Here is a 27116-nt window from a genome sequence, read left to right as displayed (position 1 = left end):
TTTTATAGCTTTCAGGCTGATGAGCAGCCCACAGCACACTTCGCTCTTTTCTCCTTCTCTTTTCTGTGACCCTGCTCTTCAAATGCATCTAATACTCCATAATTACTTAATCCTCCACTACTGCTTGTGTTTCCAGTTCTTAGATGTCATTAACAGAAATGGAAACACAGCAGCTATCATGCTGGGAGAGAACCTTTCAAATCTTCAGAATAATTTATATTGAATTTCCCTTTGCTGTCATTCAGGAAAAGCGATTATTGAATCTAATAAAGAACAGATTTTCAAGAGCCCAGTTCCCTTATTGGCATCTAAGTACACCAGCCAGTTTAAAAAGTGTTTGGTTCCCTGAAGCTACGTCTAAATTCTAGCCAAACTGTGTCAACACCTGAATCTCACCAGGTGGGTGCTGAGCACTTGAGAAAACTTATCTGATCCACATTCACTTTATTATCATTTCTACTTTTCACTCACCCTTCAAGTTCATGTGACTGAAGCATATGTGGCCAAAGTATTGTTTTCTATTCTGTTAAGATAACATTAGAGTCTGAAGCTGCCACTTCTGCCGTACTATTTTTGATCAAGTAGAATGTTTATTAAATGTTCTGTGTTTTGGTGGGAGTAATTGTTATGGGGAACAAAAACACTATTTTCCAAGCAATAGTTTCAAAAAGGTACATTATTTCTGTTGCCTTTTTCAGCCCACTTTATTCTGCTTGATAGTTGAGCTTCTAACATACAAGGCAGTTACAAGAATGGCTTACAGAGTACATGCTGTGCTCCCTTTAGGATCTGCTACAGCCCCCTGACGTTGCTGTAGCATGAGTTTAAGGAAACACTGTCTGCCTGTTAATACTATTTAAAGATTGTTCCGACAAGCAGATTGAGCTTCCCAGTGTGGCACGATGTATTGTCGCGGTTGTGGATTTAGCACTGGGCTCCAAGTCTGCAGTGCTCTAAACTTTGCTGCACTGTGGTGCTATAATGACTGTGATGGTTATAACACTGAAGGGAGTTTAAATCGCTGACTCTTAAAGAAAAAAAGTGATCTGATAATGAGTTTGGAGCCTGAGGATCTTGTTAAGGAGGTTGGAAGTTTTTACTGACTCTTCCTAGATAATTAAAAAGCTGGTCCCCTTGGCTGTGTTTATGGAGAGGGAGGGTAAACTGAATGGTTTTTTTTTTTCTCCAGTCATATTGGCATGTTTTGCAGTTTCAAGTAAATTGGAAAATAAAGTCCTAAGGTAAAGATTGCTACATTACATATCCTAAAGGGGAAAACTACTTATTTGTGTATCATTTGTTTGCAATACTACATTTGGAAAAAGTATTCTACAGATACTGGAGAAATATGGTATGTGTTTGACTGTTTAAAAGGGACTGAGATCAGTCATGGATTAAGTTGCTTGTCACAAAACAGTGACACCCTCCTGCCAGCTCAGGGATTTACAACAGGAATTGGCTCTTGACCACTCTTGGGTATCAAAGGTACTGCTGTGGAGTTTAGGGTACTGACAATTCTTAGGCAGGATTGCCACAAGCTGTCAGCATGGGCAGAGGTGGTGACATTTCTGAAATGCAAGGGAGAAGGGTAAATGATGGCGTGTTACGGGCAAACATGGTAAAGGGTGAAGCCTTTAAAGAGATGTAATACAAAGTATGGTGGGGAGAAGTAGGTGGTACTGTGGCATTAGGTAAGCCAGAAGCATACAGCCTGTACAGGGGCTGCTTCCAGTGCCTTTTGAAGTCAATGGGAGCTTTTCAAAGATTTCAGGTAACACTGGATCAGACTCATGAATGTGTATAAAAAGGTAATAATGGAAAAAAAAAAAAAAGTGCCCGTCCTTTGTAAAAGCCTGAAGGAAACAAAATGAGGTGTACAGTAAATTGGTGAAGACAAGTAAGAAATTACATCAGATAAACTCATCTTCAGTGTCGTTCATCATCATGCCTCAGTGAATACTAATGGGAAAACACAAGATCATAATACTGCAAAAAGCACTGACAAGCAGCCAGGTATGGAAATCCTGTGCCAAATGAACTGTGATTTTATATGCAAACTAATCAGCTACAAAGATTATGGCAAAATAAGACGGGATGGGAATCCAAATTTGTAGAACAGCACTGTTAAGCTAAAATGCTCCTTCTGTTTGTACATAGTCCTGTAAACCTGTTGTATAGCAAAACTCAATAGTCTTTACCACTATCAGGTGCCAGCTATGCTAGATGCTGTTCAAATGCACAGCGAGAGCAGTTTTTGCTCCAGAAAAGTTTACAACCAAACTGAAAAATCAAAAAAACACCTTGCCCGGTAACCTGAGATAGAGCCAATGGCAGAGGCAGCTGGGGGACTTGGCAGTGCTCCTTGGAGGAGGCAGCCCCCAGGAGAGGCATTAGCTGTAGCCAGCAGTGCTGAGAGGGCCAGCATGCTGGCCTGGGTCTACCTGGGTCTGTGCCTCTGTGCAGCTTCTGAAATGAAGCAGGGACTGCTGCTGGGGGAGCCAAGGTGTGTTCATGCCTCCTCTTCTAGGCACATCACTGGATTGAAAGAGATGGAGCAGCTATCTTCTCTGCAGGTGCCTACGAGAATTTCTTTTCAGCAGAAGTAAAAGAAACGATCTAGAATAAATGGAGATTTTTTTTCTTTCTTGATGAATGGATTGCTTTAAGTAGTTAACCTAATACTTTGCACTGGGATTTCTCTCTCATCTGAAGGTCAATTTATTGTTTTAATTTTTTTGCAAAGTGGAAATGTTTATTGTGGCTTCAGGTAAACTGGCCTCTTCAGGAGAAAAGTGGACAGTGGATACCTGTATTGATCAGCACAGTAAAATGTCAGAAAATGACTGCTAAAGACTCTTTACACAAGGAATCTACGGTGTTTCCATGTATGGTATCATTTTTCTTCTTTGCCTTTGAATACTTATGAAGTGATATTTTAGTCTGGTTCACAGGTCTAGTGGATGCAGTTATTTTGGGAAAATCAAAGATTTTTTAGAAGAGGAACTATCATCGGCTTACTTGCTTAGCATGAAATTTCTGTAACTATGATGAAAATAAACCTAACAGAACAGAAGGGAAAGCGGAGGAGTTGGAGCAGAGGACAAGAACATCAGAGGGTAGAACTAGGGCCCATGGTCGTTCTTCAGCAAACTTTTTTTGGAAGAAATGAGAAATAATGTGATCTAGAACATCCCATTAAGACCCAAGGCAAGCCTCTCATTCTTTGCAGTCAGGAGCAAGATCCTGACTTTGCAGGACTTGGAGTGGTAGAGAGCATGTTGTCAGGCAGGGAGTAGTACACAACTTCACATGGTGCTGTGGGAGAGGTGGCTGCAGTCCTCCCAGAGTGTTGCTGGGCTTCTCTAGCTTCTCTAGCTGTGCGTAGGATATTGAAAGGATTTATTACTCTGAAATTCTTACTAGACTCTGAAGTGCTTTGATGGGGAAGCCATATGAGCAAATAGTAGGCTTAGAGATCCACTTTTGACTTATGAAAATTATTATTTATTCTTGTTGGTAAAACAACAGGTAGTCACAGATATCGGAGTTCTGCCCGAGATTTCCTGGAAAGAAGCACACAAATCTACTGCACTCTGGACTTACTGTACGTGCTCCCATGCATGTGTTGGATGTGACTTGAGAATGCTGTTGTCAGGGATTTCTTGATGCTTACAATTCTCTTGTAACTACAGCTCTGACTGGGCTACAGATATCCCCAAATCCAGGGCAAATTGCCATTATTTTTCTGGAGTACTCTGGCAATAATATATAAACTGGATTTGTATGTATTTAGGGGTCTTGTCTGGAGTTCTGGCAATTTGGTCAGTGTTGTATTGGGATATACCTGATGGTCAAGTTCTCAAATTCAGGACACTATTTCTTCATGGCAAGAGAAGAATTATCAATGAAGAAGTATATGAATTGCTGCTGCCACTGGTATTTCTTTTCAAGCAGTTTATACCAATACACCTTGAATATCGTATTATGTGAAGAATTTGGCCACCAAAAGTTGTCTATCTATTAAAATGCCTCGTAAGTTGTGAATTATGAAATTGAAGCAGTGGGCCAACTGAATACTCTTATTTCACTTTCAAATTGACTTAGGTTGGTTTACCTGTCATGAAAACTCATTTAATCCAAGATAAATGCAGTAACTCTTATGCTTATAGTAGAGACAGGATTTTAAATTAATTCCTTGAAAATGCATTGCATTAAGCTGGAGCAGTGGTTTATTGTAAAGAAGTTCAGCTGGCCGCGGCATTTCTTTGGACTTGACTTTTCCTTGGCTGAAAAACAAACAAACAAACCACAACTTTCTCTGTGTAATTGTGTCCTACTCATTGTAGAGATAAGCTGTTTAGACTTCGAGTGATTAAACTTTTGGTGAGTGTTTTCAAGTTTTTCTCTTTAACTCTGGCAAATGCCAACACTAAGTTTTATCTTCCTCTGGAATAGGATCCTCCTGTCGTATGAAAATATAGAAGCCATAAATTTGTACTATTATGGCTTCATCTTCTTGTGTTGTAAAACTACTTTTTGCACAAAGCATCACAGGTCTACAATTAATTTAATGCCATGCAGTTTTTAACACATCAGTAATGATTTACTTGAAGAAGGTGGTGTCTATACCTACCGTTAACTGCCTGAGACCTTAGAGAATACCTCTTGAGAACATCTCTGATGAAGATCAAATTACTTTTGAAAGTCTGCTTATGAATATCTACTGAGAAGAGTAGGGCCCGATGTTTTGAACTCTTCTGTAATCATTTCAATGTTCATGTTTTGACAATGAATAATCAGGGAACTCTACAAGGAAAAGTGTTGACCAAAAAGATTAAAACTAAGATGTAGAAAAGGATGATATCTTTTAGTGAATTAATGTGTTAAGTGTGAAAAGCTGAATTTACCACTTAAGGGTTTTTTTCCTGTTCCATCTTTACTACTAGAATAGAATCTGTAATTTCAGTGCTAGGTATTGTCCTTTTCTATACATTGATGAAGTACGTGGATCCTTCAAGCTTGTTTTTGAATAGTTTTGTCTTTCTAATTTTTACATACCATTTTTTTGCTTCCTGTTTAGTGTGATGCTGATGCAATAAAAATATATGTACATACACCCACAGATTTTTATTCTCTTTGGTACAGAATAAAAATAGCAAATGAAAATGGAAAAGCAGCATACGCCTGCAGTTAGCCTGAGTATCTTCAGCTGAGGGAAAAAAAAAAACACAACAAAACACCATTATCATCCTTACCCCTTGATTGACTTCAAAGAAACTTATCTGGGGTTTCTCTGTGGCAGAGACCTGGTGGAACTGAAGTCTGTGCTTTTGGAGAGCAGAAAGAGACTCCCATATTTAAAAAAAAAAAAAAAAAAAAGGCAGATGAAAAAAGTCATTGCATCACTTCTCATTTTTAAGAAACGCTTCTGGAAGGCAAAGAAGTGACTGACAGGAATAGATGTGATAGTTCGTGATCCTGGTTAAATTTAACTTCAGTTAGGAAACTTGTATGTAAAGATTCAAGTTGCTCTGTTTCCTTATTCTGTGTGAACCATTTTACGAGGCCCACATGCTAACATTTCTCAGAGTTGTCAAAACACAAATCCTAGCCTTGTTTGATGGTGGAGTAGCAGTGTCATGAAAAAAGTCAGATCGACTCTATCAAAGTCATAAGTACTGTTAGTCTCAGGATGAAGGCCAAATCAGTGTGTGGTAAAATTAGTTCTATTCCATTTATACAGGATCTGGATTTATTGTTCTTCACCCCCTGTTATATTTTAAGGATCAGTACTGGGACAAAACAGTTGCTGTGGTTTCAATCCAGAAGATCATTCACCCTCTAAAAATGGGAATTTCACTCCGACTTTGACAGTTTCGTGCTTTGGTCATAGTTGACCAGCACACACTTTTACTGTGATAGTGTAGCTTGCTCTTCTGGGGGATTTGTACAGGGGCTGCTGGTTGAAGTCCTCAGGCTGCTTGAAAGGCTGTTATATAGACGGGCACATTCAGAGCTGCTTCTGACTTGCTGTGTGAAAAGATGCATTTCTTCTCACCCTTTGGTCTGCTCATCCTTAAAAAAGGGTTAACGTTTTGTTCGCTCCCTGGAATATTGAGGCCTAACTGAGTAAGCAGGAAATTAACAGGTTTATAGTGAATTGGAAATCTAACTGTGAATTGCATTAAGGTAGTAAAACCTATGCAATTCTAATGTGTAAGGTCCCGAGCTCTGCTCAGTGGCACAAGAGCTGTGGATCTGTGTGACCAAAGGACTAGTGCAATCAATGGCTTGAGCAACCTAGGAATCCTTTATTACCATGTCTATGGGTCAGAGTTTCATTCTGTGATTCTATGCCTGTAATATATAGCATAGGTGAAAACTTAAGTTGTCGTAGCCTTACTGTGATAATTTATACAAAAAAAGAGACAAATTTAACTTTCCATGGGTTTCCTAGCTTTTTTTTTTTTTTGAGGCTGAGAGATGTCACGTCATTCCATATAACCGACTTTTAAATCCTTTTTTTTCCTTAGGACACTGGTCAAGAAATTTTCTGAGAGAAATCTAATAAAATTCTGAATTCCCTTTCACAAAATAAGGAATGGTTAAAGGAGTATCAGAAGGAATTGTTAAAGGAATATCAGTGATCTGGGGAATTACTGAGCAAATCCCTTATTTAGGTGAACTGTTCTGCCGCCGTACATTTGCAAAATTTTTTACATGCTTTGTGTACCAGGCAGATTTAAAATTAACTATAGATTTTTCGTTCTTCCTGTCTGTTTCAGTAGAAAGATAATTTGCCTCATAACACGTTACAGTAGCAGCTGGCTACACACCACCACAGTGGTTTCAGATTTTTTGTTTTTGACTTTTTTCTTCTACACTGGGAGGATTTGGGTTGTATTTTTGTTTCCACAAAAATAGAATTGTACTCTGACATCTCTGGAATGGAAACTCTGGGATTTCAATTAGAAGACTATGTATACGTATCAAGCTGTGCTGGTAAATCTGGTTGGGAGCTGGCAAATTCTGTTCTGACTGCTATTTGTTGGGAGTAGGTTTTAAATGCAAATTCATCCGGGCACATCAAAGACTCCAGTAATAGGGCCAGTGCAAGGAATGTCTCACATTTATGCCTAGACCTAGCCCCAACTAACCCTTCTTTACAACATTTGTTGATAAATCTGAAATATTTAGGCTTTCACAGAACTTCATTTAGTAAGAACCGTTCCAGTCAGCTCTAATTATGTCCATCTGTGTGACAGCATGTACAACACAGAAGGACAGACTGATCCTGCTTTCTACAATTAGTATGTTTATCACTTAGGGTATTTCATCTCTGTCATGCTCAGGGAAACCACGTAGTTGACTTCAGAATTTGAGCGAGACTGCAGAAAGTAATATTAATGAAATATTCAATGTTTCCAATGTCACTTTTTAATTACCTAAAATCATCAAAATCCTGTTGCTTTTCATTTTACAGTGGCGATTTAGAAGGACTTCATTGCTAAGACTATTTTTTAGCATCACTTATTTTCTTAGGTCTTCTGAGAATTTCAAGTTTTGCTTCCTTTAATTTTCATTAATAACTCTTTGTTTAGACCGTTTCCCCTTCAGTTCCAAGAGTTGAGACTCAAGAGACAGATTGAGCACCAAATGAGCGATTCAGATTTGAGGTACTCTGTTCCCAACTCCATGCCTCATGAGGCTGTGAGTATTCTAACATCAAAGGAAGGAAGCAGACAGATTCTACAGCTCAGCCATATGGAAAGTTACCGTAGTCCTTGTTAGGGATATTGGAGGATCATTCCAGCTGACCTGGTAGAAGCCTAGAAGATGCAAAGAACCCAGCCGTGCTTGTTTCTTGCCATACTTTCCAGAGCCTTGATTAAATACTCTTCTAAATCATTTGAGATATGGATTGTCTATTCTTAAATAAGTATTTGAGTAATAAAACAATCCAGTAGCTGCTTTGTTTGAAGAAAAGGGATGGTGTATTATGCTTACGGTGTTATAAACCTGCTTGAAAAATAAAAACTTACATTAGGATTCACTGAAATTTTTAAAAAAGGCATGCAGAACAATTGAAGCTACCTGAACCTCTGACTTTGCAGGGCACAAAATAGCCTGTAAAATGTTTTGTAAATCCACAAGAAAGTTTATTTATTTATTTATTTATTTTTTTTCATGCTGGTGTGCACACGAATGTGCACATATCCTCTCTGAATTTTCTTTTTGTGTTTATGATGCTCAGAACTGCCTGCATTCTTCCGAGATTGTTGTGGACTTTCTTCATCTTGTTCCACTTCAGTGATAACAATATATCTTTACATGTAAAATGTTATGAGATTTTTTAGTGTGGTGTAGCTTTATATATTTACAAGACTTGTATGATAAAGGAGTGTATAAAGACAGAAATATATCCTGGTATATGATTGCTTATTGAACATTTATGAAAGACCACAAAATGTCTTTGCTCACAAGATCAGGTATTGTTAATGGTGTGAGCTACTTTGTTGAAATATAACAGCTGCAAGTTACAGGGATATATCAGTAACTGAGAACTGCCTTCATATTCAAACCACTGCTGAAATGAAAGTGAATTTATTCAAAAGGAGAATAGGCCATAAGAAGTCCGGAAGTTTTTGTGAGTTTCTGGGAGGCCATCTGCATTCCAGTCTGGATCTTGGTTGAAATTCCGGTTTCAGAATTTCTGCGTATCCTGCACTTGACATCCTTAAGTCACAAAGGGATCCACTGTAGCAGAATTTTCTCTGTTGCAATTCCAGATTGCTATTTTTATGGTAAAATATGAGATTTCACCTTATTAAACCAGGACATATTCTGTTTCCTTAATTTTATTTTCAGTTCTTAACACTGCTAGCTCTTCCTTTCCCCTTCTATTTTTTAATGCAGATGTAACTTTAAAATGACTTCCTATGTCAACCATCTGCATCTTTCTGCAGCTTGTTTTTTTTTTTTTGTAAATAGGCTATTTAGTCCCTGTTCAACATAATGAGTAGTATCACTCCTAGAGAATGCAAATATCGTCCATCTTGCTCTATGATGGATTTTATTCCCAGAAAATAAAAAGTTTTAACGCAGCATTTTTGTAACAGTGATAAAACTTAAAGAAATATGAAGAAATATAGTCTGAGAACATGTCTGCAGGAATCAATATGAAAAGAAGTTGAAGTAAATAAAGGAGAAAAAAATGATAAATGACAATATGTAGGATCTAGAGTCTTCATTTTATAGCTGAACTCTGTGTGTAGCCTTGGGTTTTGTAGGGAGGGCCTGGAACGAAGCTGGGGCAGTTCAAATACCTGTGTAGCCCAGAGTAGCCTCAAGGTTGTTCTAGTGCTCTACCTGCTTTTCTTGGCCCAAAGGGGCATGGACATATGCATTTTTTCTCCAAATAAGCATCCTGTTTTATAGCATCCTGCCAATGCCTCCTAGCTCAGCCTTCAGCTGTCTGTTTTCTTGTTTTTGTGAGCTGCTGTACAGACTACAGAGCAACACGACCCATGGGACAGGAGTCCTCTGGGAACTAGCTAAGCTGGTTGTATGCTCCCTGTGGCTTCTGAGGAGCTGTACTGGGGATAACGATTTGGCCTGCATTTCCCTCTTCACCTCCATATCACATAATACTCCCACATGTATGCTTCTGCTTACTAGGCTTTTTTTTCCATGAAAGATGTAGTGTCTGATCCCAATTCTTCAGTGACCTACAAAGCTGTTTAATATTACACACTCTAGCTAATCCCATTGATTTTTAGTAGAGTTGCCTTTATTGCATAAAGTTAAGTGCTTGCTTCAGTCTGTATTTTCATTAACAGCTGGTCCGACAAAGGAAGGACTCTCTGCTGGTGACAAAGCTGCAAGCAAATCCAATAAATCCTAGAGAGGGATAGAAAATTGCTTTGTTTTCATTTCTATAATAGTTATGGTTATAAGGATTATTACTTTATATGATCAAAGTAAAGACTAAATAAAATTATCAGCCCAAGTACTGCATTACTCTGGTGCCTTCTGGCAGTTATCATGTTTAAGTACTAACTCCTTTGTGCTATTCAGTGACAACTCCATTTGGGAACAGTCTGTCTGACTGTTGGGTGAGTTTATAGATTCATAGTAAATAAGCCAGAAGGCACTATTAGATCATCTTGATCATCACAGGCCATTAAAAATTCCCCCAGTTATCCATGTAACATTTGTTCCTAAGGCTGGAAATAATAGTTCTATGACCTTTCTGAATTCCATAGGAGAAAATGAAGCGACTTCACAGGAATTACTGGAATACTCTAACACTCAGAAATCATGCTTAATTTGGTTTGCAAAGAACTGGTGGTGGTGTCAATAGAGAAAAATGAAAAATTTACTGATAACTTGGGCCTTCAGCTTTATGTTAGTGCATGAGTAATTTCACTAGGAGACTTAACGATCACCAGGATAATTTAATCAAAGGAACTGCCTGTATCCATAAGACACAACTTACTGTGTGTCTCAGTTGAAACTCAACAGTATTAATGTTAAAATCTCTTCCTCTAGTAAATAGATCACATTTCATCAAATTAGAGGGACCAGGTCTACCTCCATGGTTCAGACAGCCAGACGGTGGTTTATGTGAACTGTTTTGAGTATTTAGGAATGACTAAATCCCAATGCCCCACCTTTACTTCCATAAACTAATCTGATCTACTTGCTTGGTCTCACAGGGAATAAATGAGCTCTTCCACCTAATAGGTTTTGGTGGGAGGTAGCAAGGGCAGCCTAAGTCCAGCTTCTAAGGACGGGCCAGCCTTGTGGATAGGATGGAGAGCTGGGCCTCACACTGCATAGGGGATGATTTGTGCCAGCCTGGCCTGACTATTGGAGTTGTGAGAAAGAGGACTAAAAGAAGGCTAAGGGAAAAACAATGAGGTGGGCTTTTTTGTGTGTGGTTGTTTTTTTAGTTTAGAGCAGAACAGTTAGTTAAGGCGTCTGGAGTTCATGGCAGCGTGGATGTGAGGGGATCTCTGAGCAACTCAATTGTGCAGTTAGGGCGAGTGATCTATGGAAGAGAAGACAAGAACAAATACGATGGCAGCTACTGGTGTGCAGTATGGTAAATAAGCCTTGGTATGAGACATCAGATTCCTGAAAATGTCACTGGAGGTGAGCCAGTGACATGCAAACAAATTTCATGGAGCTCCAGTCATTCTAGCTATAATAAAAATATACCTGCAGGCAACTGTGAGTGACTTTGAACTGGAGGCTGTAGTCATTACAGACGTAAGACTGCCCTGCAGAACGTGAATATGGCCGTGATAGGAGCAAATTCTGATAACTGAATTGCAGCAGCCAATCCTCTAGATTTCTGAGGATGGCAGACAGCAGCTTGTGTCATTCAGTACTTCGCAGAAAATGAAAGGGAGATCTGATCTGCTGATGAGCCATACACGTAACATCGAGAGAAGAGAAATGTGAAACAGTAGTAGTACATTTTCTCCCATCTGGTTGGCAGACTTACTGCCCTACGGTAAGCTAAAGAGGTGCTTAAAGAATTTTAAGGTAAACACATGAAAATAATCTTGTTTGGCAATTGCAGATAATCTTATTTTGGGTAATCACCAAATATCCTCTTGAGTGTGCATAGGTGTCTTAAGATGACTTAGTAAATGGAGAGAGGGGACCTGGACCAACAGCCATAACCTACTTGAATCCATTGTTACTCAAGAATAGCTAGAAAATTTGGCCAACGTATGGTATGTGTCTTTTCACAGGAACTTGATTAGTACAGTGGTAGTTTTTCCAGAACAAGAGTTTCTGTACCAAGAAATTATTCAATCACGAGTAGCTTAGTCATTTTGTGACCATATTGTGTAGTGTATTTAATATAACATGATGTGTTCCCTTTGCGTATTTGAGCCATAGGGAATGTAGAGGAGGCTCATCTGCTTGTTGGGAGAGAGGAAAGGTACCACAGGGATAGTACAGTCCTCTCTTGAAGTGAGAGAAGTGAGGGTGAATTTACTCGAACTGGTCCTCTTTCTCAGAAGGTAGCTGTCAAAAGTGGATGGAGGCTTAGCACAGGAAGCAGCAGTGGAAACCTCAACGCAGAAGTTTAGAAGAAAGGAAAAAATAAACAAGGGCATGAAGAACTACATTGAGTGGCATTGCTGGAAAAGGATGAGGAGGTACGTGTTACGACTGAGGACATGGTAAGAGAAGACAGGATGAGGGGAAATGCAGCTCTTGTTACCTCATATGCCCATCATACGGGTGTGATGGGGCACATCCCTATTGTGAAATTTGGATCTGTCTTGACTTTGCAAAGAGCTTTGAAGTGTGTATTTTCTCTGTCAGCTGAATGGAACACAGATGGAAATGCCGGAGCTGCTAAGGCTTGTATTGTGAAAATGAGTCAGCAGGCTTAATCCAGGCTTTGTGGCTTGAAACTGTGAAGATGATTACAGTCAGGAAAAAAAAGTCTCAACAATATCTCGAGCTGTTCTTTGTCCCGCAGTCTATGACAAGAATGGAGAAGGTCTTAAAAAGGCTATGAGGTAAAAAGAAAGGATTTTGAAAATACCTTAGGTATTGGTCTTTAAACCTTTTGAGCAGCACCTCGGTGTCAAGACACAGAAAGTACTGAATATGGCTTGCTGCAGGAAGTTAGGGGTCTTGTGGTAGAGGATTTACCACCTTAAGGGGTGGGCAGCAAGTGAAGCTGAAAATTTCAAAGGGCTTTAAAGAACAGTATAATGGAAAAAATTTTTGTGGAAATATCTGCTCTCTGCCTGACTCTTGAAAATGAGAAACAGTCTGGCTTTTTATATTGAAATATGTATTCAAAACAAAACAAACAAACAAAAAAAAACCACAACAAACAAAAATAAACAAAAATGGCAGTTAGCTCTTGCCAGCTGAATTATTGATCAAGTCCTGCAAACAAGAGTCCAGTGGCCTAAAGAAATCCTATGAAGTCTGTGGGATTTTACTGCCAGCAAAGATGACAGGAATAAGAAGTGGCTTAAATAGGCAAAATGCTATGCCCTGAAAGAAAATCACTTGCATGATGCCACTAAAGCAAGAAATTTTGTATATAAAGCTGATGAGTCATTTAAACAATTAAAAATTTTGCTATCGGTAGCCTTCAATTACACCAGTAATCAATTTAGCTGCCATAATGCAGTGTCTAATATGATGTGAAGTTGATATGATATGACTGCAGCATTATACATAATGCAGATAAATTGTACCAGGGAGTATATTAAAGAAAATTAGGTCTCACATGATACATTTTGATGTACTTACAGTTAGATGGAAAAAGGTGAACTTAGTGAGCATCTTCATAAGTTAATACATATCTGAGAGAAGAAACTCACATAACTTAGAATGTGATATCTCTTGGGTAGCTCATTGTAATGGATTTCATTGAAAATATACCAAACTCTGAAATAATTTCATGTAGCAATTAGGTCATGGAATCCAAGGGTCTCTTGGGCTTTGCATATACACAAAGTGAATAATTCATGTAAAGGATAATATTAAATTCCTTCTTAAAATTACGTAGCCTGTGGTTATGCAGGCAGGTGTGTGCTGAGGGGTAGGGAAGAGAAGAGCAGACCATGGCAGTATGCTTTAGGTAGCTGCCTGTACTTAAAGTCTCACCCTGGGTTAACAGTTTGTTACAAAGATCAGATAGAAAGGGCGGATAAGTAAATCAATAAAAAGAAAAGGTGTGTGGAGCCTTGAGAAGAGCCTATCAATCAGGAGTTGAAAGGCAACCAATTCCACTTTGAAGAGTCACGGATGGCCTCCCTCAGCTACGCAGACTTCTGCTGAGAAACAGATGGACTGATGCATTCTGTACTTAAGTAGCACAAAGCTGAACTGCAGTGTGCAGGATAAGCACGTGCTGCATTTAATATAGAGCAGTTTAACATCAGGATCTGATGTGAGCAAGGGAGTGTAAATAGGAGAGCAGGGGGCACTGTATTCTGCATGTATTTTTAACTAAAGTTCATTGGAGACTGTTGCCAGTGGGCCTTTTTGTCTATGTTAAGGCCAGAGCAGATCCCTGCAGACACTTAGTGAGCTATAATTGCTTTCTAAGCAGAGCTGCTGTCTGCCAACCAAATACACCCCTCTCGTAGCGGAGGGTCTGATTAGTGGTTTGTAAACAATTCCAAAGACACCAGGACAATCCAAGTGAGAGGACAGTAGAGCACTGAGAGCTCTGGGTTCTCTGCAGTGTGAGTGTGCTTTCCTTCTTTCTCAGCCCCCTCCCTGTGAATGGCTCCCTCTCTAGTGCTGGCGACTTCTAGGACCCTTACTGCTGCTTCCAGACTTATGTACCATGTTTTCTCAAGGTAACCTTCTCAAGGAACCTTGAATTTTTTATCTGTTTGGTTTACTTTATTAGCTTTCCCTCTTAGATTATCTGTTTTTATGGTAGATGTTTCATTCTGCATTTGAAAAACTATGATGGGACTTGCCAGCTCTTTTTATCTTGCTATTGTGAATGTATTGATAACAATAAACATCACATATGTAATGTTCTAGTTTGGGTTGTATCCATTTCTACTGCTATAAAAGCATTAAAATTAAAACAAGTCTAAACTTAAGAAAGTTGACGAACTTCTGTTAACCTCAGACCTTGGTAATGTAGGTCAGAATTCCAAATATCTGCTATCAACTTGAAGAAAAATTGGAGTGCTGCCCTTTCTACCCAGCTTCTCAAATCTTTGATAAATTGTGCTGAACCATGGAGGCATTACAGGCTCCAGTGTAATCGTGTGTACAACAGCTGTAGCACTGAACACAAAGGGATAGACCTAGTGTAATCTTGCTGGGGAGGATTGCCATGCTGCCAGGCAAAAATCACTGATGTGACTTCTGAAGGGCAAGTGGTTGTGCAGAGTACAGAGAGAGAATTAACCTTAGGAGAGTAGAATAATACAGATCACTCTATAGTCTGCATCTCCGGACTTCAAATACTACTTTCTCAGTGTTAGTTCTCATATATTTTCTTTCTCTGTTGTCAGTGCTATCTATCTTTGGGATTGTCTATTTTTTGCAGGAGGCTGAGGTGTAAGAGATTCGAATCTTGGGGAGAAAAAGAAAAAAACACAATAAACCAAACACAGCTATCTGATGAGACTCCTGCCAGTGTAAATCTTCATTGCAGCATTAAAATCCTAAGTTAGCATTGCTTCACATACAGCTGTGTGAATGACAGCATGATAAGATAGATTTTCTCATTTACTGGTTTGCAGTTCTTCTGCTTTTCATTTCTTAAGACAAAGTTTTAATTTATTTCATTCCTATTTTGCTATAGAGACCTCAAGTTTTCCTTTTTCTTTTTTTTTTTTTTTTCTCTCCTGTTTGGTTTATGGCGGTGCCTCATAGAAATGCTAGTCTTGAACAAGTAAAGAGAAGATGATAAACATGCAAAGTCAGTCCATACTCTGAAAGCACTAGACAGTCTGATTTGCTGATACGAGCCCTGTATGGAAAAGGAAGGTCTGGAAAACATACACTTATCCTTGCTCTATGTGATGCTTTGTAATGGAATAGCAGCTCTAGGGAAATGATCTGCTAATCATTCTGAACCCTCTGCAGATTATGCTGTCGACTTTCAGCCAGCTTTCTGAGCTTGTCCTGAGTCCCAGCTCGTTTTAGCCCTTAGAGGGAGCCACAGACTTGACTATGGAACTGGAGGAAAAAGGCAGGTTCTGTTACATCCTATCTCTGATGGAGGAGGTGGGGAAGGGATGATTTTCAATTGTTTATTTCTAGTTTTTAATTGACAGCAATGTGCAAATCAGGCACAAGACTGGTTTCTTGAGGTGAGTCCTCTAATGTATTTACTTTTCTAGTGACAGATTTGTTTGTGTTTAGAAGGTCTCATAAATACATTAATTTACCTTCCCCTCCCACACCATTCAGTTCCAGTTTCCACTGTTCTCATTTTGATGCTGACACAGCAGGACTTGAAAAATTACACATATTGTACACTGCTACCTCTTGGAAAAAAAGATAAAAAATATTAAGGCTGCAGACTTCAGTCACATTTTTGTTGCCACATTTTCTGTTTATTCTTCCTTAATTTTATCCCCTTCTTTATGGAGAGAGGTGTATTATTCCCCTCCTTCCCCATAGTATGTAGGTTATAGCAGAATATTTTTATGTAAATGACATGGCTAAAGTAGGTTATGTGGCTGTGTTACAAAATCCAAATGAAAATGCTTTCTGCTGGTTCAGCATTCATCAGCATTGCCAGTGAGCTGTTCAGTCCAGGGAATAGAGGATGCGCATGTGTGGAAGAAAATGGATGAGGTGAGCAAGCCTGGGCCAATTAAGCACTTTCCCCTTTTCTTAAAAGTGGAGCTAAAACACTTGAACTAAAAAATGGAACTAAACCACACATGCCTCTTCTTCCCCTCCCCAGCAGATGAATTCTGGTGGTAATGCTGAGGATTGCTTATCCAGAAAGATGCTATACCAGAGACTGGGACAATGTGTGTCTAGTCCCAGAAGATACTGTTAAAGATTGAAGGAAACTCCAGTATTAAATTTTAAACAGTTCTGAGCTCCTTGCTGAGACTACTGCTAATTAGAACATCAAGTTGTGTGGCAGTTATAATACGGTAACAACTGCCAGCACAGAACTGCATTGGTGATAATCTTCTATTTTGCACATAAGCTCTTGAGATGTAATCTTTTCCTGTAATGATTTTAGCTTAGTTTGGAGCATTGAAATAGGGGTTACCAAGATGAAAAAGCAATGGAGAGGTCATTGTCCTTATAAGCAATTCAAAATATTTCCTAGAAAGGCTGGGAAGATGAAGAGTGCTGCCAGTCAGGCACCCTTACTCCAAATTTCTCTGCTCTTGTGAGTCATTATTTATCCATATCCTAATTAGGTCTGGGAAAGGAAGGAAAGAGAGAGAATTTTTATGTTGCAATAGAAGGTTTTAATTCATGTTTTGTCTGACTTGATCTCCTGTTTCTCAGCTTTCTGACTGGGTTGGCTGGAGCTGCTAAGCCCAGCCATTACAAAATGTGAACAAATCCTAGAGGAAGAAAGTTTTTAAAACTAGATTTGTTGTCTCTTCAAGGTTGCCTTTTGAGCTTCAGACCTTGTGGGTTTTCCAAATTTTCGCAGAAACTAGGAGAATTCATACTGCTTTCTTCACGGTAATTTGGACTTGGTTTATTTGTTTGGATTATTTCAGAATAGTTGAACTATAAAACAAGAATCCATGTGTACTAGGTTAAAAATTCAGTCGTGGATTTGCATAGGATGCTGCTAGGAATATTTTGAGTCCAGACGACAGGTTCACTGAGGTAGCCAAGGGAGAAGCAGCCCTTTTATCACTTTAATAGAGTCAGACATCTCTTTTATTTGTTGTTGTTAAGGGGAGTAGACTGTGAAAACAGTCTACTTTTAAAGATCACCAAAGGCCAAATGTGAGGAGGGCATTAATGTCTAAAATGATGCCTCCCACAGGAAGACAAAAGCAGTGTAGAAAGAGAACAGTAGGAAAGAATATTAGTATAAAAGTATTCTCTTCCAGTGTGCTCCCCTAGCACACTGGGGTGTCAGGATGACCAGCAAGACACAGGTAACAATGCGGCTTTGCTCCCTGTTCACCTCTCAGTGAGAGAAGCCAGACTCCTCCTTCCTCTGTGAATGAGGATACAACACAAAAAGAAAGACTGTAACAGAGGAAGTTGATTGGATTCATAGCTGCTATTAGATTATATCACTTCCAAGTGTGACCTTTTAGAAAAATAAATAAATAAATGTTTTCCCCACAAATTAATTCCATTTAATCATTTGGTTACTGGTCTCAGATATTTTGGGTAAATAATCTTCAGGCAATGGGTTGTTCATGAAGTATTCATTTCATCTCCCTGCTCTTGCTATTTTTATTGTGTGATTGCTCATTGACATTACCAGCAGTTGCCTAAAAATTTGTTTGTATGCTGTCTTGCATCTTGGATCTCCATTCTGAGCTACTTCTGCACTTAAATGCTGTTCAGAAATGGTTCCTGCTTCTTATCATGGTTAAATGCACATAATCCTTGATGAAGAGTTTGTTCTTTGCACTGTGATAGCTTGCGATCACGATTTGATTTCTGTTCTGTGAAGTCAAGTAAAATAAAATAAGAAAGATGACAAATGGGTAGAACAGCAAAACTGCTTGCCCTGAAGCCTTTACAAAGGCGAGTCTTTTTCAATTAGTGCCAAAATGTGAAGCTACAGCTCTAGTATAATTGAATAAAAGCAGAGGAAGAAAGGCCAAATCCCCCAGGCTCTCCCCTTTCTATACCTGACCAAGAAAGATAGAATAAGCAAGGAGAAGCAAAGTCTTTCTTCCTTTAGGTATTTTCTTGCCAGACTCTATTTCTTTAAAGAAAACAACAAACAAAACAAGGTTAAAACATTTTTTTACGAGACAAAACCTGTACAGAGATTCTGAACTGCAAAGCAACTTGTGTGTGAACTCCACTCTGTACAGCACAAACATGGTGAGATCTGAAACTCCTCTTTGGCTGAGGGTATCATTCAAGTCGAGTCTTTGGATTGGTGCTTCCATGTGCTAGTGTCTTTCTTGAAATTTAGTTTAGATCAAAGGCATTTTCTGCTTATATTATGATAATGTTTTGCTCTCTTCAAAAGTGTTACATGAATAGGCAATAATAGTATGAGGTTTTGATTTTGAGCATCATGCAAGTCAATAAGAGTTTAAGACATACATATCTATAAAGCAGGATTTTTTGTGAGGAAAAATGGTACGTAATTATGCAGTTAAAGGATAGTGTTGTTACAGGCACACAGAGGAGCTAGTACACAAAAGCTTATATTTTTTCTAAGTACACTCTCAGAATTTCTTAGATTTTCTTTTTAACTTCGTGGCCATAACGTTGAATATGCAGTCCTGCCCAGACACCTGCTATGCCACTCCACGGCACAGACTGCTGCCATTGTAACTGGGAACTTCCTATGTTCGCTAGCAGAGGAAAGAGGCCTGTGTCTGACTGAATGCATGTGGTTATTAGTTTGAGTTGGGACTGGCAAGTCTGTGTGCCCTTGCCCTCTTCTCCTTCCTTTTCCTTTCCCCAATGAAGGAAAACAGAGAAAAATCCAGGGGAGTGAGAAAGGGGAAAACGTGCCGCAGGTTTGTGTCCTTCTCTGCTCAGGAATTGAGGTGAGGCCTGGAGACAGACTTCAGGGGGCACCTGCATGTTACGTGCCCTGGTTGATCTCTCTCTGCAGGAGAAATGCATCGCTTTGTTTTATGTATCATATTCCTGAACACTGTCTTTGTAGGATAGCTGAGTACAACTGAAGCTTTAGAACTTTTCATTTCTGGTCTCAGTGTGGGCAAGCAGCAGGAAGAAACAATAATGTATGAGTAATATAATATTAGGTAATTAAGTGAGCAGGCATCTTCCTGTCACCTTTTGTGCACATTAGTAAGGAAATGTTGCTGATGAAGGATGGGGATACATATATTTGCATTAAGCTAGAATATTTTATATGAAAAATGATGTAGGTGAATGGTGGATGGATCATCTGTGTTCCCCTTCCCTACAGAGAATCTTGTGCTACCACAATTACCCCAGGTTAGATATCTTACTTCTGAAAATTGTTAACTACAAGGAGTAGAAAAGGAGGATGACTGCTCTGCGATTCTGCTCCACTGCCATGCCTTTGGCCTGAAAGGAAGGGCCTGGGAGTGACGCTCCGATCCCTCTAACACCACAGTGTGTTTTTTCCCCATACAGCCAAGTCCACCTTCCAGTGGCAGAAATGAGATTAGAAGAGGTATCTTGTGCAAATATCATGCAGTGGGATGCCACTCAGCACGTGTTCTTGTGTGTTCTTCCTTTTTTACTGCTCGGAGGGGCCACATCTGTTGTCTCCTCAGAAGGTGGCGCCCTGGAGGAGCTGGGCATTTGCCCTGTGAAAGTTGGATCTGGAATTCAGTGTATTTTTTTTTTTCCATGTATCTAATTGACTGTTGGCCCTGCTGCTGTAAAATAGTATTTTGCTGAGTTTGGTACAAACTTTGTTGAATAGTGAAAGGTCACAATTTGCTTGAAGAACAGCGTTCTATCTTTCTCCAGTCGCAAAGTGGAAAATGAATTAACAGCAGGACTTGCATAGTCCGCATGAACTGCTGAGAACTAACTCTTGTTTAATTAATATTAATTTACTATTTATAAAGTGATAACAAGCTTCTTGTGGCTTTTATTACATCTGCTTTTAGTTTTAAAGGCATTTTAATCAGTTTGCATGACTGTATTTGTCAGCACACCGGGTAAATATGAGCTCTGATACCCTTTTGAGACCAGTTAACAGGTTAGGCTGAGAAATAACATGCAAGCTCATTTCTCCTCTCTTATCAGAAGAGATCAGTTCCCAAAGTGACATAGATATTGTTGGTGTAGGTGATACCTTTAACCATGACATCACTTTAAACCCCCAGGGCAATGCTTAGACCCTTGGGAGTGTATTACCACTTCAGCTGAAAGTGTGAGACTTTCTTTACATTGAATTTCTTTCTACTCAACGGAGTAAAAATGATGGGTTCAGTCAAGAATCCTTTATTTTTACCTGAATGCAGTCAGGACTACTAAAGGAACTTACCATTATTTCTCCTGAACTTTCATTTTTTTTCCTTATCCTTCCCCGTTCCTCCCCCGTCTTTCACTTGACACCTGTCACTGCCTTTGGTGGATGAGATAAGCAGAGAACTCTGCACTGTAAGAGAAGAGGAGCAGAATATGCCCACAAGAAGAGGAACAGAACAAGAAGAATCGAGCCTTTGCTGGGCAGGCAGGCGTGGGAGAGCTCCTTTGCTGCAGGTTGCTGTCTGGAGTGCTGGACGTGGGGTTTTGTCACTGTAGTGAGGATAGTTGGGAGCAGGTTTATCTCTCTTTTTTCTTGGAGTCGTCATGCTGCAGCAAATTTTGCGTGATATGTATATTGACCCCGAGCTCCTGGCAGAGCTGAACGAAGAGCAAAAGCAGATCTTGTTCTACAAAATGAGAGAAGAGCAGCTGAGGCGCTGGAAGGAGAGGGAAGAAAAAGCACGAATGGAGGAGGCTGTGCTGAGAAGGACAGCGAGGCGCAAACAAAGTAAGCTTTGTGACCTCCTCCTGTGCTTGCTCCGGAGATGGGGGAGATGGGCATGAAACTGTCTATGATACAGCATGTCTGGAAGAGATTACAAGGAAGAGTGCCAGCTGTCCCCTAGGATAAGAGCAGAGCAAGCATGTGAAAACAAAGAAATGTGTTTTCATGCAATATATAGTTAAGCTATGGGGCTCCATCCACAGTCTGTTATGGATGCTAAATGTGTATGTTGATTTAAAAAGCAAATAAGCAAACTCATGGAAAAAAAATATTAAATGTTCTTGAAGTGTCATTACCAAGTGTTTGATCTGGGGTTCAAGTGGTTTAGAATAAGTAGGAATATTTATTTCCTTGCTGTCCCCTGTGAAGAAGTGGCTTCCATCTCGTTGCCTATTAACAAGATGAAGTTGTCAGGCTGATGCGGGATAGAAAATTTCCTCATGGAAATGTAGTTGCAGCGAAACCTCACTCAACATGGGGATGTTGCAGAGACCTGTCAAACATCCCTTTTCCTGTGAAGGAAAGGGCCAAAGGCCTTATCCTGTCTTCAAACCAATTCAAATCTGAATTCTCAAAATCACTAATGGTCTTGGGTAGCTGATTTTGCAAAAGTGCCTTAATAGCTATCTCACAGCTATATTCACTATATAAAGTGTTGCTTATGTTAACACACACCTATGGTAGAAGTCTTTGCTTTGAGCACCTCAATACAGATGCATTATTCGATTCAATTGTCAGACTTCTTATTAAAGCTGCTGAGCCTTACCAAATGCCAAGTATATCCAGTTAGATACTTGACAATTTAAAGACTGACTAAAGAAATGTGTTTCAAAGCAAAACTAGTTTTCAAGACTCACTTGAAGCAAAGGCCTTTATCAAATGTTTCTAGAGTAAGTAAAAATGGTAGCCTTAAAGTAAGGGAGGAACATTCAGAATAGCCTAACAAGCAGTAGAATGAGTTTAAAATGGCCCCTTACAGATGACAAGGTGGAAGTTGGGAAACCTAATTCTGTTTAATTTCTGTTTTCTTCATTTTAATGTTCTTACTGTGAATAGCTCTCCTCTAAGAAGGATGGCATCAAGATAGCTTCTCTCATACAGCACAATAACCTTGTTCATTTTGATTGATTTGCTGCTGAGAAAAAAATTGAAAATGCAGTTCAGATCCTTAAACTAAAACACCACTATATCATTGAGATAATCTGCATTATTCTCATTCTTTTAGGAAGACAGATGCAGAAAAATCTAACTGCAAAAATATTTATGTAATGATTTGTCATGGTGTTGACATCTAAATTTCCATATATAAACTATGCATTAAACCTGTTCAGCTTCCTACTACAGGAGGCCATTTTCTGGGTAATTAATTTTCTGATTTATAAAGAATAAGAGAATGGGGAAAAGAGCAGCAGGGTAACCTGTAGATTATATTTGCTCTGATGAAAGTAGTCAGGTATTTGCATAGAGTAAAATTTCACAACGGCACATTTCCATTTTACATTTTACCTTCTTAAATTGCCAATTTGAGTTATTCTTTAGATTTGACTTTTACCCAAGATGAAAACATTCCACTTCCTTCAGAACCATACTAAAGAACTGATCTTATGGAAGTTTTTGAGACAGATCTATTGGAATTAAAAGTTTGAGGATTAAAGTCAGGCATTTGCTTCCTCTGAAAATGTATTTTGACTTCCATGATCTCATGTGGGCGAGTTAAAAAAGATAACTTCCATCTTCCAGGCATGCTGGTCATTAACTGTACAGACACGTGTGACTGATTTCTGTTATACAGTTCCATAATATAATGGTAAATGGTCTCACAATGGAGCTACATTCTTGTAAAGAAAATGTGCTGTAAGTCAACCAGAAATTGAGGGTATAATGCGGGAATTACTGTGTAATTCCATTGCCTATATAACTCAAATGGTCAGAGCAGATGGCTGTAACAACCCTTTCTTATGTTAAAATATGTGATTATTTTTTTTTTCTAAAATACATTAAGAATCAATTCTTTTTGGAAATTCAAACTTTTTACAGTTTTTTCTTTCCATTGGTGTATAAGCAAGTATCTAAACATTCTCCCCCAGCTGCACAACAAAGAGTATGGAGTATTTTTTCCTGTTCAAAATTAGTGGCTACCAGGAAATTTGGAAGTACCACAATTATATGTTCTTTATCCTTTTGAGACTAGGGGATTTAAACAGTTTCACCTTCAAGATGTTGTTTTTGACACTGCGTGACACAGGTTTTGTGCTGGTATTATTTTGCTGAAGTCAGAAATTACACTGGCTTTATAGAAGCGTTTATGGAGTACAGAATTAAAGATCTTTGTAGCCTGACACATAGTAGAAAACAGAAGTGAGACTTTAATATCTAGCCCTAATGCTGTGCTGAATCTCAGGATCACTCAAGCATAGCAATCTGCTAGCTGAATATGTGATTTTCTAGTTTACAGAAAAATGTGTACGTTTGTGAATATGAAATAACATTTGCATAAAATGATTATTTTTTAGTAATTTACTCTGAATTACCTCTGAAGGACTATTTCAAATCCTTCAATTTTTCTCATAGCCAGAATAGCTACATATGAAACTCTTACCTCACCTCTTTGGGATGTGATAGGGTGAGACAGAGCAAAAGGAATTGGTAATAATGGGCGCTTCTCTAATTAAAAATGCTCCAAAAAGTTCTGGGGCTTGATCTGGAGTCATGTACCCCAATTGGTACAATTCTCCATCAGTTCAAGAGCTTACCTGCTATTCTATGTGCAAACCCAGCAGCAAATAAACAAAGGTGGATTTTTCAAATTATTGTGGTGAAGGTGAATCCAATTTTGATTTTCAGCAGTGTCGTGAGGATGAGGGCTCGAAACTCACATAAGCTTTCAAGAATTTTCTGTGAAACCCATGTCCAAATCATCTGGAATTTCAGTTGAGGTAAATCCATGAAAATACTGGGGTTCACCTGAGGTGAGGAGGGGTTACACGTTCCTGAGAGGGCTCCTGGCACTGTCTCTAAGAGTGGGATGTGGAGCTGGCTGGTGAAGTGCTCGCAGCCCGAGATGCCTTGGCTGCTGCAGACTGTAAGGGCCACCCTCCTCCAGCGTGCCTGAGTGTACTTCAGGATGGAGTACTTCCATGTCATCTGTGTCTGGGAAGTCCTTCTGATCTGAAACAAAGAAAGCTGCATCATGTAACTAATGTGCCATGTGTAAGGCTTAGATGTGTTGTCTTATAGAAATCACAAGTGCAGAGTTGGGAAAGAGAAAAGTGGCGTCCAGAGGCCAAATAAAAAAATTGGTCTTGCTTTAGATTTAAAAACCATCCACATGTTTAGGGAATGCTGCTCAGCGTGATAACATTTTAACTGTTCGGAATCTAACTAGCAAAGACCCGGAATCTACAGCAATTTTTATAGAAGTGCCACTGAATGAAGATTGTTTGTAAATGTCCTATTAAATACTAAGACACTTGTTTCTTAGTTTGTGTTTGGTTTTAGTTTTGTTTTTAAAATAAAAATAAGCTCCAAACATAAACTAAGATTATGTAAGTTGTTGAGAGTGTTTAGCAAGCCAAATTGTGTAACATGTGATTTGTCTTAGTCTTCATGTCTAAAGAAAATCATATTAGCCTTCCTCAGTAACTGCAAATTGTGCCTGCTTTTACGTTTGGATCGCTTGGTTCATGTGTCTTGAGAAAAGGTCAAAACTGAGATTTGTATCAGATTGTGCCAATATTAAAGAAATCATTTCATTTTGGGGGTGAATTAAATGTTTCCAGGTTGTTTAACAGTTTAAATTTCATTGCCTTTTTAAAAACAAATAAAACATTACTTCTTCAGAATGAAATATTTCCTTTAGGAAACAGTGAACTGTTCTGGCATTTTTGCTGTTTGTACCTAACATACATTTGTACTTTTTATAAAAGATATTAATAGAATTTCAGCATTGTTTGGGTCCTCCTGAAATGACAGTATTTAGTGAATTTATTCAAAATTACAAAAAACAAACAAACAATTTTTTAGCTTTTAGTTTGACTCCTGGCTTGAACTGAAAGAGCTTCAAAAGCCAATAGGGTTCTTGAAATTGAGGGGTTAGTCTCCAGTTTGTTTTTAAAATTACTGCTGGGCAGATCTTTCAGGGACATATCTTCATTGTGATAAAACAGATTGCCTTTTCTTGTGCTAATATCACTAAGGGAAGCCTCCTCAAAAGTTCAAGATCCATTTGGGATTTGCTCAGTTGACTGACAGGCAGCTTTGCAATTTGCAAAGAAATACCTTGATGCGATTAGGCAGGAGCCCTTTAACCATGATAGACGAGCTGGGACTAAGTGAAGGACGCTGCCAGGTTGGATTTTGACTCTCATGCACCATCCAGAGCTGTCAGAATACCCAAAATGAGATTTCAAAACCTATTGAACACTAGGTAGCTGAAGGACAGCCATGTGGTAGAGAAGACAGTGCTGGACTGCTGCTACATATTCTGACATTTACTTGTTGTGAACTACAGCTCGTGATGTTCAGACAGGAGCTATTTGTAAACGCTGTTATTTACCCATCCTCAGCAAGTGTAGCTGGGAGAAAATTAGGTAGGCTTATCACAGCATGGGTAAAAAATAATTTCTTTATCTAAATGACATTTGTGTCAGAAAATTATTGGAGAATAGATGAAGTGATTTGAAAGCAAGTATTTCAGATATCCCAACGGGATAGTTGGAGGATACATCACAGTCACGTGTGAAGGCACATGTGTGTGTGTTTCAGTGTGTGCATGTAAGGGTCAGTGGGTGTACTATGACATTTTTCTGCATTTCTGAAATAAGAAATGTATTCCTCATTTATACTAAGTCTTCTCAGTGCCCTGGTAATGCTTAGCCAAGACTTGGCTAAGAGTACAGAGGTGTGCTCCTGCCACTGTTTGTTGTCTCTTTCCCTGTATCGTCGGGTACAGGTCTCGCCAAAAACATCAGAACGGAGTATTTCTGAAATTTTTGGTCATATGTGGTCTTGAAACCTGTAAAGTCCCATCTTTTCTTTTCAATTTAGAGATGACTGAAAATGTAACAAGAGAATATTAGAATAATTTTAATTAGGGGATTGAGCCAACTAATTTGAAATAATTGGAAATGCTTTAATGTAGCTTTCACAACATGTATAGCAGCTTGTGATATGATGCGGTTTTGTTACTAGTAGATACCTTGGGGCCAGAACTCAGCTGCTCAGAGCTCGTGCTGAGTATGACTGTGTACCGAGGTATGCTTGAACAGCAGCTTCGAAACTGCTCACTTCTCTGAAGCTGGGGCTAGAAAGAGACCCCCAAATGCCATATGACCTAAATATGCACCAGATGGAACAAATCCAGAGGGACTTCTTGGCCCTCCTAGGATTATCCATAAGTCTGTGCTTTTTAGTCTCATCCTCTGCCCTGCAGCTGACTTCTCTGTTTTGCAGAAAAAGAGCAGAATACTGCTGACTACCTGGCCCTTATTTCACCCAAGGTTTCTCTTGCACGTGTGCAGTCCTCAGCACTCCCACTGTCTGAAGCATCTGCATCAGCTGCGTTCTGAGAGAGGCTACTGGGTTAATTGAGTCATTGGCATGGAGACAATTCCTGTGTTTCTTTGCTGCATGGTGTTGCTGAGCCTGTCGGGACACGGTGGTGGCAGGCAGGCTTTCGTGTACGTACTTGTACTCTGGTAATGATATGAGGTTGTGACTGGTTGCAAGCTCATGAATACTTGATATGGAAAGAGAGCAGCACTGCAGCCAAGGTGAGAGTGGGATTCACCCAAGCTAATTCAGTATTTCCTTCCTGATTTTGCCAGTTTTTAGCAAGGCATTGGGTTTTGATAGCAGGATTTGGAAGACATAGGAAAACTTGATGTATTCATCTAAGCAGTAGGTTTAGCCAGACACTCAGGATAGTTCATTAACCTTCAAATCCACTCCTGTGCTGTGGTGCTGGAAGATCTCACTG

General features: G+C 39.2%; 2 protein-coding genes across 6 annotated transcripts in view; one reads left to right on the top strand and one right to left on the bottom strand.

Moving 5' to 3' along the window:
* LOC106032259 (rap1 GTPase-GDP dissociation stimulator 1-like) overlaps positions 1-106 on the bottom strand; it is a 36715-nt gene extending 36609 nt beyond the window's left edge. Inside the window, 1 exon segment of the mRNA XM_013175157.3 lies at positions 1-106. Within this exon segment, the coding sequence (XP_013030611.2) occupies positions 1-88 (88 nt within the window). The 5' untranslated portion in view covers positions 89-106.
* SH2D4B (SH2 domain containing 4B) overlaps positions 1-27116 on the top strand; it is a 133435-nt gene that overhangs the window by 32626 nt on the left and 73693 nt on the right. For 2 of the 5 annotated variants that reach the window (XR_007167441.2, XM_013175171.3), the window contains exon 1: positions 106-21142. The exons of the other annotated variants lie outside the window; for them this stretch is intronic. Coding sequence is in view for 1 of the 2 variants with exons in the window: in XM_013175171.3 (XP_013030625.1) it covers positions 20959-21142 (184 nt within the window). In the remaining variant the exon portion in view is untranslated. Of the gene's footprint in view, positions 1-105; positions 21143-27116 lie in introns of those variants that run through there. 5 annotated transcript variants of the gene reach the window in all.

This window comes from Anser cygnoides, chromosome 7 (assembly GCF_040182565.1).
Source record: "Anser cygnoides isolate HZ-2024a breed goose chromosome 7, Taihu_goose_T2T_genome, whole genome shotgun sequence".
NCBI classification, from domain to species: domain Eukaryota; kingdom Metazoa; phylum Chordata; class Aves; order Anseriformes; family Anatidae; genus Anser; species Anser cygnoides.
The sequence above is the reverse complement of the archived record's forward strand: the minus strand, read 5'-3'. Positions and strand labels throughout refer to the sequence as shown.